The sequence below is a fragment of the Carcharodon carcharias genome, chromosome 19 (genome assembly GCF_017639515.1).
Source record: "Carcharodon carcharias isolate sCarCar2 chromosome 19, sCarCar2.pri, whole genome shotgun sequence".
Taxonomy (NCBI): Eukaryota; Metazoa; Chordata; class Chondrichthyes; order Lamniformes; family Lamnidae; genus Carcharodon; species Carcharodon carcharias.
Window position 1 is genome coordinate 101,127,475 of NC_054485.1, and position 13,325 is coordinate 101,140,799.

Below are 13,325 nucleotides of genomic sequence, written 5' to 3' on the forward strand. Positions count from 1 at the left end.
CTGAAAGCTAATGGGCGTTGTCCTTAATATGCACTGAACTTGCATATTGTTAATATGGACCAAGTATGATGTATCAATTGGGTTCTCCACTTGTATTGCTTGTGTACCATGGGAATGTTGCAGTCTGACATGAACACCACAACTTGCATTTCTGTAGCCTCTTCAATCTGGCCAAACATGCCAAGGAGCTTTGAAGGATCGATTATCCATCAAAATTTGACACTGAGCTGCATAATACTAGGTCAAATGACCAATATTGAGGAGCAACTTCAAGGGGGGGAAACGAGGTGGAGAGGTTTACCAACAACAATTTATATAGTGATAAAAAAAACACCCCAAGCTGCTTTTTAAAAAGGAATTTTTAAAATGAGATTGGGTCCCTGCAAGAGCTCCCCCCCGCCCCCACGTTATCTTATAAATGAAGACGTAAAGACGGGTTGTAATGAATCACGAGCATTATTTAGCACTTTTATTAAGTGATTACTAAACAACAGCAGAAAGGTAACGCTTGATTATTTTTGGGACCTGCTCCTGGTCGTCAGTTAGACGGCCAAAGCTCGGCTATTCAATTAACCCCAAGGCATCTTCACAATCTCCGACAAACCACAAGGAAAGGTTGCAAGGGATGCCAGTCTGTCAAAAGCAGCTGTCAGGTGCTCCAAAACCACCTGACTATAGAGTTGTGTGAGGGCCACTGGCACCAAGTCTTCTCCTCCCCTCTTCACAGTCAGTCTTTCAGCAGGGGAAGGAAATCGGCAATACTGTCCACGTAGAAGTCAGGCACCATCTTTCTGTGGTGTGGAATGTCGCTGACCATGTTGGCCTGGGCATCCTGCAGAGTGGAGACGCCAGTCAGGACCAGCACCGTCCGCATCCCGCAGTTGGCACCAAAGAGGATGTCCGTCTCCAGACGGTCGCCGATCATCAGTGCCCGGGAGGGATCGATGGCACCTTCTCCTTCATTGGCAATGCAGTCGAACATGTACCTGTTGGGCTTTCCGATCACCTTGGCCTTGCGGCACGATGCCACCTCGACTGCTGCTGTCAGGCTCCCAGTGCCTGAAAGGAAAAATGGAAAGGGGGCACACTTTGATTCTGATTCCAACCTTGCCATCTCACACAAGACCACAGGCAGTGAGAACAAATGAAATTGGAGCTGGAATAGGCCATTTGGTCTTTCAATCCTGCTCCTCCATTCATTAAGATTATAGCTCATCTACCTCAACCTCACCTTTACACACTATCTCCATAACCCTTAATACCCAAAAATCTATCAAACTTTGTTTTGAACATACCTCATGACTGAGCATCCATGGCTCTCTGGGGTACATAAGAAATAGGAGCAGGAGTCAAACCTCCTCAGAATCTTTGTCAATAAGATCACCTTTTATTCTTCTAAACTCCAATAAGTATAGGGCTTTCTTGCTCAAGCTTTCTTCATAAGACTTTCTAATGACCCAGCCTCTGTTACTCTCTGGGTAGAAAACTGTCAAGACTCTCAACCCTTTGAGTGAAGATATTTCTAATAGTTGTTTGGTAATACAGAACATGAGTATGCTGAAAAAAGAGAAATGTCTGAGCTTTTCAGCTTGCACTCATCAGGACACTTGCAAGAGTACCAATATAAGGGGAAAGCAACAACTTATACTATGTGTGAAGAGAGTACTGATTTATTGGCTAATCAGCATTCTCTTCACAAATGGTATAAATTGTTTTTCCCCACTTATGCTGGTATTCTTGCAAGTGTCCTGATGAGTACAAGGTGAAGAGCTTAGACATATCTCTTTTTTCAGCAGTCCTGAGGATATTTCTCTTCATCTCATTCCTAAATGGCAGACCTCATCTCCTGAAACTGAGACCGCTTTGAAGTTCCTCAGACATGCAAGTAGAACTCTGCGCCCTCCTTCTGAACACTGGCCCAAGACCTCCTGGCTAAAGGAAATCGAGAGCGATTTCCCTCAAATAAATGTTGCAAGTTTTCTTTTAAGCATTCTAAGAATCTAAATGGAGCAAAGCAATTTAAAAAAAACATATCACTAAAAGTAGCTGCATAGTCTGACAAGACCATAAAAGCAGCAAACAAAGCACCAGGGTTCATTTCTCAAGGGATAGAGTTGAAAAGCCGAGAAACTATGTCAAACTAGTACAGATCCTTGGTTAGACCATGCTTAGAGCTCTGTGCACAGGTCTGGTCTGGTTATAATTAAAATGATATAAATACAAGAAATAGGGACAGGGGTAGATCAAGTGGTCCATAGAGGATGTTCCAGCATTCAATGCGATTATGGCCGATTTGGGCTTCAACTCCACTTTACTGCCTGCTCCCCATATCCCTTGATTCCCTGAGATACCAAACATCTGACTTAAATATATTTAAAGATAGAGCATCCACAACCCACTGGGGTAGAGAATTCTAAAGATTCACAAACCTTGAAGTGAAATAATTTCTCCTCACCCCAATCCTAAATGATTGGCCCCTTATCCTGAGAACGTGTCCCCGTGTTTTAGACTCCCTGACCAGTGGAAACAATCTCTCAGGGTCCACCCTATCAAATCCCTTCAGAATTTTGTAGGTTTCGAGGAGATCGTTTTTCATTCTTCTAAATTTCAGAGAATTTAAGCCCAATTTGCTCAGCGTCTCATCAACGGACAACCCCTTCATCCCAGGGACCAATTTAGTGAACCTTCGCTATACCACCACCAATGCAAGTGTTTCCTTCCTTAAATGTGGCACTGGAGAAAATTTTACCAGATATTACCAGAACTGAGGGGTTATAACTATTAGGAAAGGCTGAACAGGTTGGGCCTCGTGTTCTAGAAGAGAAGGGTGACTTGATAGAGCTTTTCAAGGTTATGACAGGATTAGGTGGGGGAAATGTAGAGATGATGTTTCCACTTGTGGGTGTATCCAGAAATCAGATCATGAATATAAAATAGTCACTAGTAAATCCAATAGGGAATTCAAGAGAAACCTCCTTACCCAGAGTGTGCTGAGAATGTGGAACTCTCTACCACATGGAGTGGTTGAGAGTAGGATTGGTGCATTTAATGGGAAGCTCTATAAGCATGTGAGGGAGAAAGGGATAGAATATATTGATGAGGTTAGGTAAAGAGGGGTGGGAGGAGATTCACGTGGAGCACAAACACCAGCATAGAACTGTTGGGCCGAATGGGCAGTTTCTGTGCTGCAAGTTCTGTGTAATTCTCTGGAAATGCTGGCCCAAGGCCCGCTTGCAGACCAATTTGCAGAGGAGTTTGGATACATACTTCCCTCTCAAAAATGTTGATTTCTTATATTAGCATTCTGCTTTATTTAAAAAAAATAAACTTCACAATTGATAGGCTTAACCTGAAATTAATTAAAAGCATTGTAAAAAAGAGTCTTCTGTATTCAGCAAACCTGACCCGACCATCAACTTTCCAAAAGCTACCAGGACAATCGCTTCCCTGTCCCACGCAGCTTAGCCACCACAAACTCTGCAACTCCCAGTTCATAACCTTTCTTCCACCCACATCTCCACTGTGGTAGCAATTTCGTCTCTGACTCAGAATGTTGTGGGTTCAAGCTCCACAAAATCTAGATCGATACTTCCAGGACCAGTTCTGAGGGAATGTTGCTCTGTTGATGTCCCATCTTTCAGGTGACATCTTAAACCAAGGCCCAGTCTTTCCTCTTATGTAGACGTAAAGGATCCCTTGCATCATTTTGAAAAGCATGAGAATTCGGAGGTGGATTTCTCCCCATGAACTAGAAGCATGTGCAAGGGCTGGAGGGCAAGAGTGCCCCTACGAACTGAAGAAACAGGATAGAGGCAAAACAAATGGTATTTACTCAGTACCTTTCACAACCTCAGGACATCCAAAAGTGCTTAAAAGTCAACAAAGTGCTTTTGAAATATATTTACTGTTGTAACATAGGAAGCATTTTTTGTGCATAGCAAGATCCCACAAAGCTAATGACCAGATAATGTTTTTGAAATGTTAGTTGAGGGATAACCACCGGCTAGGATACTAGGGACAATTCTCCTGCTCTTCTTTTTAGTAGTGCAGCTGGATCATCCACTTTGGCAGACAGGGCCTCTGTTTAACATTTCATTTGAAGGGCAGCACTTCCAGCAATGCAGCATTTCCTCAGTACTGCACTGGCAGTTTCAGCCTAGATTACGTGTGCAAGTCTCTGGAGCAGGAATTGAACCCACAATCTGCTGACACAGAAACTTACGGCCCTATGAATAAAGTCAACAATCCAGGAACCATCAGGGTGACATGTGGCGGGGAACTGAGAGATGGTTAAAGATATGGACTTGAAACCCCAGAGAAGCAGAACGCACACTTGCTAAAGGAGAAGAGTCTGGTTAAAGGTATGAACATCCAATGAAGGGTAACTCAATGCAGCCAATATATTTAAGGCAAAATTACAGGTGGACAAATTTGAGATTGATATTTTGCTGAGGAACAAATCACTGTCAAAACTCCAACTGAGCAAAGGTCTCTCAGTAGCAATTGAAGGCTTGGCCAAAATCAGAGCGCTTCAGTACATATTATAAAGCTGCCTTGGGAGAGAATGTATTGTCTGTAACTTGCTGTACTTTTCAAGAACTATAGATAAAGCAGGAAATAACAAAGAACGGCTGCTTCATAGTACTGTGAATGAAAGAGAAACAAGAAGTCCATTCTTCTCAATAGACTTAGAAAGAACCTACTCCCAGGAGTCTGCTCCTGTGTTTTAAACTGGAGGGTATCCTACAGCCCTAGATGAGATTACCCTCCTCTGGTGCATCGCCTGTGGTAGCACCACTGCTCCCCATCCCTAAACCTTTAGCCTCAGGAGTAGAAGTACTGCCTTTGATTCGGGGAGGCGTTGGCCAAGTTTTCTCATCATTGCCACAATTTGTCCCTTTGAACACTGCTGAGTTTTCTGTTTCAGGTCAAGCATGCTACAAGTCAAACTCTGAGGGCTCTGTACAGCCGTCCAATTGAACTAACCGGAAGTGATGCCGTCAGAAGATTAGGCATCATCTTGCCCATTATAAGCTGCCAGTGAGCGGTCTTTTGCACTGCTCCAATTTCTATCACTCCACGATGAAAGCAAAATACTGCCAATGCTGGAAATCAGAAATAAAAACAGAAAATGTTGGAAAAACTCAGCAGGTCTGGCAGCATCTGCGGAGAGAGAAACAGGGTTAACGTTTCCAGTCCATACGACTTCTTCAGAGTCCTGATTGCTGCCAGGCCTGCTGAATGTTTCCATTGTTTTGTTTTTGTTCCATCACACCATGATTGGCGGCTGTGCCTCAAGCTGCCTGGGCCCCCAAGCCCTTGGATTTCCTCCCGACATCTCTACCTACCTCTCAATTCCTTAAAACCCAGCTCCTCACCAACCTTTGGGTCACTCACCAGTCCCAATAGCTCAATATAATTGAGGTTTATGGGGTGTGGGTACCGCTGGCAAGGCCAGCATTTGTTGCCTTTGAACTGAGCGGCTTGCTGGGCTATTTCAGAAGGCAGTTAAGAGTCAACCACATTGCTGTAGGTCTGGGGTCACATGTAGGCCAGACTTGGTAAGAACAACAGATTTCCCTTCTTTCCCTAAAGGGTATTGGTGAACCAAATGGGTTTTTAACAACGATAGCTTTATTAATCACTCAAATTTAAATTACACCAGCTGTCATGGTGGGATTTGAACCTATGTCCCCAGAGCACTAGTCTGGGTCTCTCAATTGCTAATCCAATGACATTACCACTAAGCTACCATCTCCCACCGTGTGGCTTGGTGTCAAATTTTGTTTGACAATGCTCTAAGTGCCTGAGAAATGTTTTACTAATTTAAAGGAGATATTTATAGCTGCTATTGTTTCTTCAGAAAGTCAGGGATAAAAGGTCAAAGTATAATTTGGCTGCAGCAACATTTCTCTCCTCAGTGGCACCAACCGAAGGAATCAATAAACAGAGTCAGTGCAAGGAGTGCCGGTCTGAGCTGATTGAAGTGCGTTTGGGAAATAAGGTGCGCAGAATCAAGAGGCAGATGGTCATCTCAGGCAGCAGGAGATCACCCAATTAGTATATTGGACACTGGGCTCTCAGCCATGGCTCCGTGGTAGCACTCTCTCCTGAATTAGAAGCTTGCAGGTTACCAATCTTCATCCCAGAGACTAGGCAGTACTGAGGGAGCACTGCACTGGCAGAGATGCCCCTTTTTGGATGAAGTGTTAAGCCGAGGCTCCAAGCTGCCTTCTTGGGTGGATATAAAATTCCGCAGCACTATTCCACGGAGGAGCAGGGGAGCTCTCCCCAGTTTTCTGGACAATCAACATCACTAAATAAAAATAAATTAGCTGGTTATTGTCACATTGCAGTTCGTGAGAACTCGCTGTGCACAATTTGACTACTATATTTTCTAGATTACAACATTGAATACACTTAAAAAAACACTTTATTGGCTGTAAAAGGCTTTGGAATGTGAAGGTCAGAACATAAATATAAATTGTCCTTTTTTTCTCTACTTTTGGGACCTGGGTTTATCTCCAGTTCAAACCCTGTTCCACGAAGGCTCTAAGTGACCAGTCGGAAGCTTGCGAAATTTGAATCCTGCTCCTAAATTCAGAATTTAGCATGCCCCAAATTGTCAATCTCGCCCCGACGACTTGATGTGGCAACCATGAAAATGGCCCATTGATCTCCTGGGGCAGAACAGAGATGGAGCTTTATTCTACATTTAGCCACATTATACCTCACTTGGGAATATTGGATTCTAACACACTGGGAGCTGGAAATGAAAAAAAGTGTTTCTCATCACAAGTACCCTGAGCAGCAAATAATTCATTAAAATTAAAATGAAAGCCCAAGCACACCATAAGCATTAGAATCATACATAAGGGTAGGGGCGGGAGGGGGTGGCATTTGGCCCATCGTGACTATGTTGGCTCTTTGAAAGATATCTGATTGGTCACAAGCCCCTGCTCTTTTCCGATCGCCGTGTAAAACTTCCTTTTCAACTTAATATCCAATTCTCTTTTCCTAAGTCGCTATTGAACCTGCTTCCTCTAGCCCTTTCAGACACTTCATTCCCAGATCACAACTTGCATGACTTTAGCCTTTGCATGGGGTTTCTCTGATCTAGAAATCCTACCAGGTCACACTGCAAATCCTGGCAGGGCCATGGTTTGAGAGGGTGTTCCCGGAGGCTTTGTGAATTTGTCCCTTTATAGGGCCGTACCTGGTCGAGCTGTGCAGGTGATCTGACTCAAGAAGCATTCCCCACCACACCTCACCCCCTCCTCCCAAAACCCCATCCTCAGTGCTTGGATTCAGTGGCTTCAAACCTAGTAGGAGTGTTCTTACACATAAAAATAAAGCACACATCTTAGAAGTGGGTGAGGCCACAACACATGGTTTAAGAAAAGTGGGGAGGGGGAGGAAAGAGGTCTATGAAAGAATTACTGACTTCCCTCTTTGCTTCTCAAGATGGATGGTGTTGATGAATACATCAATGTTGCAATGTTGATTAACAAGGTGCCAAATTCAATGTCTGGCGTCTATTGAACTCAGTTTAGGCAAAGGAAAGGTAGGAAGAAAGAAGCTATTGCAGCAATTTCTGTGGGCTTGGGAGTGAATTAAGAAAATTCTCTCCTGCTCACTAAACAGTGACCTTTACTGGAAAGGGTGACAAGGACTCTGAAATGGCTCCACAGGGTCTTTACAACTCATCACAAAGTGGTCATTCAGATGCTTGAGCCATTTCATTAGGTATGGCACTGTATCCTAACAGCATCATATGTAAGAATGATAATTGGGTTAAGTCTCCTACGTCGATAAGCAAAGGAGGAATTCCAGCCGAACAAATGAAACATTCATTTGCTATTGAGTCATGGGTAGGGATTCCAACCAGAGAGTTAATTAAGGCTGAGAAAAAGAGCACAGTTGATTAACTGGTTTTATATGGTCATTTAAGAGTTCAATAATACTGGGGATAAAGTCAATGATCAGCTATTCCACGGACTATAAACATTCTACTGGGATCTGCATGGGACAGGTCACGAGGTCTACAAATAACATTATGAAGTGAGCTGAAAGTTAACACTGCATTTCATTCTTGTCGTCATGCAACTTGCAACAACACCATCCATGTTCTTGTACAGAAATCAAGAAGTAAATTTGCACTGCCAACATTGAATGCAATTTTTTTTTGATGCAAGTTACTCTTAAAATTATCTCCCATACCCAGGAGGGAAAGCAGAAAAATTAAGGATGGCAACTCCTATTTACTACTGTAATATTTGCTTGCTGTAACATCCACACGTGAGGGCTAAGGTGCTTAGCTTCTCCCCTTAGCGGAGGGCCTGTTGATATGTAAATGAAATTATTTATTTCTTGCAAAGGTCAAAGACTAGAGAATTGGGTGCCAGTTCCACACTCACACCTGGTTACCTTTCCCATTGACTATTGCCCAAGAAATTACCAACCCTTAACGTCTAGGCTCACATGCCGAACGGTCACTTGAATTGGATGTTAAGATGGCATTTCCTCCATAGAGGCTCCCAACTCCCTCCATCATCTGCCCGATGCAGTTGGCACCTTGTGAAGGTGGCCGATCCATTCAACTGGCAGTTTCCATTGACTAGTACCACTGCCTATAGTCACTCCAATCGCTGGTTGGAGAATCTGATCCAACTTCAATTAGCAACAAAGGAAAGTAAAAAAGATTCTGCTCCGGGTCAAAAAGATGCCTTTTTCCCCACAAGCAATCTGGTTCAACTTAAGACAGCAGAGGTGGAGCAGGATTTGAAAGGGATGAAGATATTGGCTTCAGTCTTCATGCTTAGCTGAAGGATGTTAAGGCTCCTCAAAGACGCTATGTTGGATAAGTATTCGGAGGGGCAAAATTCGGTGTTTTTTTAAAAAATATTTATTTACAGGACAGGGACATCACTGGCACAGTCAGCATTTATTACCCACCCCTAATTGCCCTTCTTGAATATAACCAAGTGGCTTGCTAGGCCATTTCAGTGGGCAGTTAGAAGTCAACCACATTGCTGTGGGTCGGGAGCCACATGTAGGCCAGACCAGGTAAGGACGGCAGATTTCCTACCCCGAAGGTCATTGGTGAACCGGATGAGTTTTTACAATAATCCTGTAGTTTCATGGTCACCATTACTGAGAAGAACATTTTCTTCCAGAATGATGAATTGAATCTAGATTCCCCTAGTGGCAGTGGTGGGATTTAAACACTCAGCTTTGGAGCATTTGGCTGAGCCTCTGGATTATGAGCCTAGTAACAAAACCATTCTGCTACTGTCATCCCCATTGACAACAGGAACCAGCTGAACCCATGTTACCAAGAGAAAGCAACAAATGTAAAAAAAGGGTATTCATACAGCACCTTCCAAATCTCAAAGTATTTCAAAGTATTTTTACAGACAATGAAGTATTTTTGAAATGTAGTCTCTGTTCTAACGTAGGAAATATGGGTGTTAATTTGCACACAGTAGATTCCCACAAACAGCAACATGCCAATGGCCAGATAATGAGTTTGCGAGATATTGGTTGACGATAAATATTTGCTGGGACACTGAAGATGGCCCCTCTGATCACCTTCAGAGTTATGTCCTGGGATTTTTTATCTTTACTCAAGCAGTTGCCTCAAATGCAGGCGGAACTTGAGTCTCACTCTGCAAGAATACAAGCTACATTTAGATAGCACCTTTAACATAGCAAAACATCCAAAAACTCTTCACAACGAGTGGCATGAAACATTCGACATCGAGACACACAAGGTAAGACTGGGGCAGGTGAGCAAAAGCTTGGTCAAAGAAGTGGGTTTTAAACAGCGTCTCGAAAGGGGGAAAGAGACGGAGAGAGTACTAGAGACTTCAGAGTTAAATGCCTAGACAGCAGAAAAAACAGCCAATGAAAATGCGACAAAAATCAGGGGCATAGAAAAGACCAGAGTTGGAAGGTTGTAGGGCTGGAACAGGTTACAGAGGTAGGGAGGAAACAAAGCTCAGGCAGAGGATTGGGAATAGGGACATTAGCCTCCATCAAACTGACTACAGAGACCCCTGCACTGCATTGCATGGACAGCAGGTGGTTCTTTAGGTCCTTACATTTTTGGTTATTCAATGAGATCATGGCTGATCTGCGACCTAACCGTATCCCATAATAAAAATATATCCCAAATTTAAAATTAACAAATGTCTGCCATTTACAGAGGACAATTCCAAGTTTCTACCACCCTTTGTCCATAGCAGTGCTCCCTAACCTCACTAGCGAGATGTAAGACATAAAGCCCCTCATCCTAATAGGCGGTCCTGGCGAGGATGGGGGAGAGGGAGAGGGCGCGGGGCGAGGAGGGGGGCGGGGAGAGGGCGCGGGGCAAGGGTGAGGGTGGGGCGGGGAGAGCGCGGGACGGGGGGGCGGGGAGAGGGTGCGGGCGGGGAGGGGGAGAGGGAGGGGGAGGGGGAGAGGGAGGGGGAGGGGGAGGGGGCGGGGGAGGGGGCGGGGGAGAGGGCGGGGGAGAGGGCGGGGGAGAGGGCGGGGGAGAGGGCGGGGGAGAGGGCGGGGGAGAGGGCGGGGGAGAGGGCGGGGGAGAGGGCGGGGGAGAGGGCGGGGGAGAGGGCGGGGGGAGAGGGCGGGGGAGAGGGCGGGGGAGAGGGCGGGGGAGAGGGCGGGGGAGAGGGCGGGGGAGAGGGCGGGGGAGAGGGCGGGGGAGAGGGCGGGGGAGAGGGCGGGGGAGAGGGCGGGGGAGAGGGCGGGGGAGAGGGCGGGGGAGAGGGCGGGGGAGAGGGCGGGGGAGAGGGCGGGGGAGAGGGCGGGGGAGAGGGCGGGGGAGAGGGCGGGGGAGAGGGCGGGGGGAGAGGGCGGGGGAGAGGGCGGGGGAGAGGGCAGGGGAGAGGGCAGGGGAGAGGGCAGGGGAGAGGGCAGGGGAGAGGGCAGGGGAGAGGGCGAGGGCGGGGAGGGGGAGAGGGCGAGGGCGGGGAGGGCGAGGGGGAGAGGGCGGGGAGGGGGAGAGGGCGGGGAGGGGGAGAGGGCGGGGAGGGGGAGAGGGCGGGGAGGGGGAGAGGGCGGGGAGGGGGAGAGGGCGGGGAGGGGGAGAGGGCGGGGAGGGGGAGAGGGCGGGGAGGGGGAGGGGGCGGGGAGGGGGAGGGGGCGGGGAGGGGGAGGGGGCGGGGAGGGGGAGGGGGCGGGGAGGGGGAGGGGGCGGGGAGGGGGAGGGGGCGGGGAGGGGGCGGGGAGGGGGAGGGGGCGGGGAGGGGGAGGGGGCGGGGAGGGGGAGAGGAGGGGGAGAGGAGGGGGAGGGGAGGGGGAGAGGAGTGGGAGGGGGAGAGGAGTGGGAGGGGGAGGGGGAGAGGAGGGGGAGAGGGAGGGGGAGAGGAGGGGGAGAGGAGGGGGAGGGGGAGAGGGAGAGGGAGGGGAGGGGGAGAGGGAGGGGAGGGGGAGGGGGAGGGGGAGAGGGAGAGGGAGGGGAGGGGGAGGGGGAGGGGGAGGGGGAGGGGGAGAGGGAGGGGAGGGGAGGGGAGGGGAGGGGGAGGGGGAGGGGGAGGGGAGGGGGAGAGGGAGGGGAGGGGGAGAGGGAGGGGAGGGGGAGAGGGAGGGGAGGGGGAGAGGGAGGGGAGGGGGAGAGGGAGGGGAGGGGGAGAGGGAGGGGAGGGGGAGAGGGAGGGGAGGGGGAGAGGGAGGGGAGGGGGAGAGGGAGGGGAGGGGGAGAGGGAGGGGAGGGGGAGAGGGAGGGGAGGGGGAGAGGGAGGGGAGGGGGAGAGGGAGGGGAGGGGGAGAGGGAGGGGAGGGGGAGAGGGAGGGGGAGGGGAGGGGAGGGGGAGAGGGAGGGGGAGAGGGAGGGGAGGGGGAGAGGGAGGGGAGGGGGAGAGGGAGGGGAGGGGGAGAGGGCGGGGAGGGGGAGAGGGCGGGGAGGGGGAGAGGGCGGGGAGGGGGAGAGGGCGGGGAGGGGGAGGGGGCGGGGAGGGGGAGGGGGCGGGGAGGGGGAGAGGGCGGGGAGGGGGAGAGGGAGGGGAGGGGGAGAGGGAGGGGAGGGGAGGGGGCGGGGAGAGGGAGGGGGAGGGGGAGAGGGAGGGGAGGGGGCGCAGGGGCCCCGGCGAAGGGGGCGGGGCCTGTCTAACTTTGCATCACCCCCCGCAGGTAGGCACCCACCCTGACATCTCATTGCTCTCACCTGGAACCACCCTCCCTCCTTCCCGAGGGTACCAGGGGTCGGGGTCAGTGGCCAGGAAGAGGCAGCGGGGGTCCCGCAAGTAGATGCACGCCCGGGCCAGATGGCTGAAGCTGAAGTGCTCGTCGAAGCCGACCAGGACGGCCTGGATGCCGGGGGGACTCGGCTCGCCCTGCGGGTCCTCCTCCTGCTCCTCCTCCCGCTGCTGCCCGCCGCCCAGCACCCGCAGGCCGGCCTCCCGCAGCTCGGCGCACAGGCCCGGGCTGCCCAGCACGTAAACCGGGCCCCGGGGCGTCTCGGGCGGGGCCGGGGCCAGGGCCTGCCGGAGGTAGAGGGCCGAGCAGCGGGAGGTGTTGTAGAGCTGCCGGGGCCCGACCGGCAGGCCCAGGCGCCGGCACTTGTCCAGCAGGCCGCCCGCCGAGCTGCTGCCGTTGTTGCTGATCAGGTAAACCCGCTTGCCCAGCGCCTGCAGCCGGCTCAGCAGCTCCGGCCCCCCGGCCAGCGCCCGGGCCCCGTCCCACAGCACCCCGTCGCAGTCCAGCAGGAAAGTGTCGACGGCGGCCAGCAGCTCCCGACCCCAGGCCCGGTTCTCGCCGTTCAGCCGCCGGCAGCAGCCGGCAGCGGCCGACGCCGCCGCCGCCATCGCCATGGCCGCCGAGCAGGGAGGAGGGGGCGTGGCTCAGAATGATCGACCACCCCACTCAACCAATCGGGTCGGAGCCGGTGACGTGCCCCGCCCTCTTCAGCCGTTCACCCATCAGAGCGCCCCCCATCTTTTTTACCCCGCCCCCTGAATCTTGATCGACGTCTCACTCAGCCAATCACGACGGAGCTCCTGACGTTACCGGCAGTCAGGGGCCCCGCCGCTTTCAGTCGTTCACCAATCAAAGACCCTCCTACCGGGCTGTGATTGGGGAAATTAACAAAAGGCGGTACCGCACCCTGGACCTCATGATCGGCAGCCAGATAAGCCAATCACATTGGGCGCTGGCGTCATGCCCCACCCGCCCCCTTCAAGTGCGAACCGATCAGAGGGTGCTACCCTCCTTCAGCCATAGTGTGATTGGGTTGACAATAGAGTGAGGCGGGGCCGCCCTTCACCCCGCCCCTTAGCGCCCGCCCGCTGCAATCTGATCGACAGCGCCATCAGCCAATCGGAGAC

At 50.8% G+C, this 13,325-nt stretch overlaps 1 protein-coding gene across 1 annotated transcript; it reads right to left on the bottom strand.

Moving 5' to 3' along the window:
• Positions 1-437: 437 nt before the first annotated feature.
• LOC121291295 (pyridoxal phosphate phosphatase-like) lies at positions 438-12,812 on the bottom strand. Its single transcript, XM_041212367.1, has 2 exons — positions 12,167-12,812; positions 438-1,059 (listed from the first exon to the last, which is right to left on the bottom strand). Exons 1-2 carry the CDS (start codon positions 12,810-12,812, stop codon positions 728-730), a joined length of 978 nt encoding a protein of 325 aa, XP_041068301.1. The 3' UTR covers positions 438-727.
• Positions 12,813-13,325: the final 513 nt, after the last annotated feature.

Bases quoted from the DNA above. Each gene is read 5' to 3' on its own strand.
- LOC121291295 (XM_041212367.1), bottom strand. From the start codon at position 12,812: ATGGCGATGGCGGCGGCGGCGTCGGCCGCTGCCGGCTGCTGCCGGCGG. The intron at 1,060-12,166 runs GTGAGAGCAATG...TTTTCCTTTCAG, and splicing joins AGGAGGGAGGGTGGTTCCAG to GCACTGGGAGCCTGACAGCA.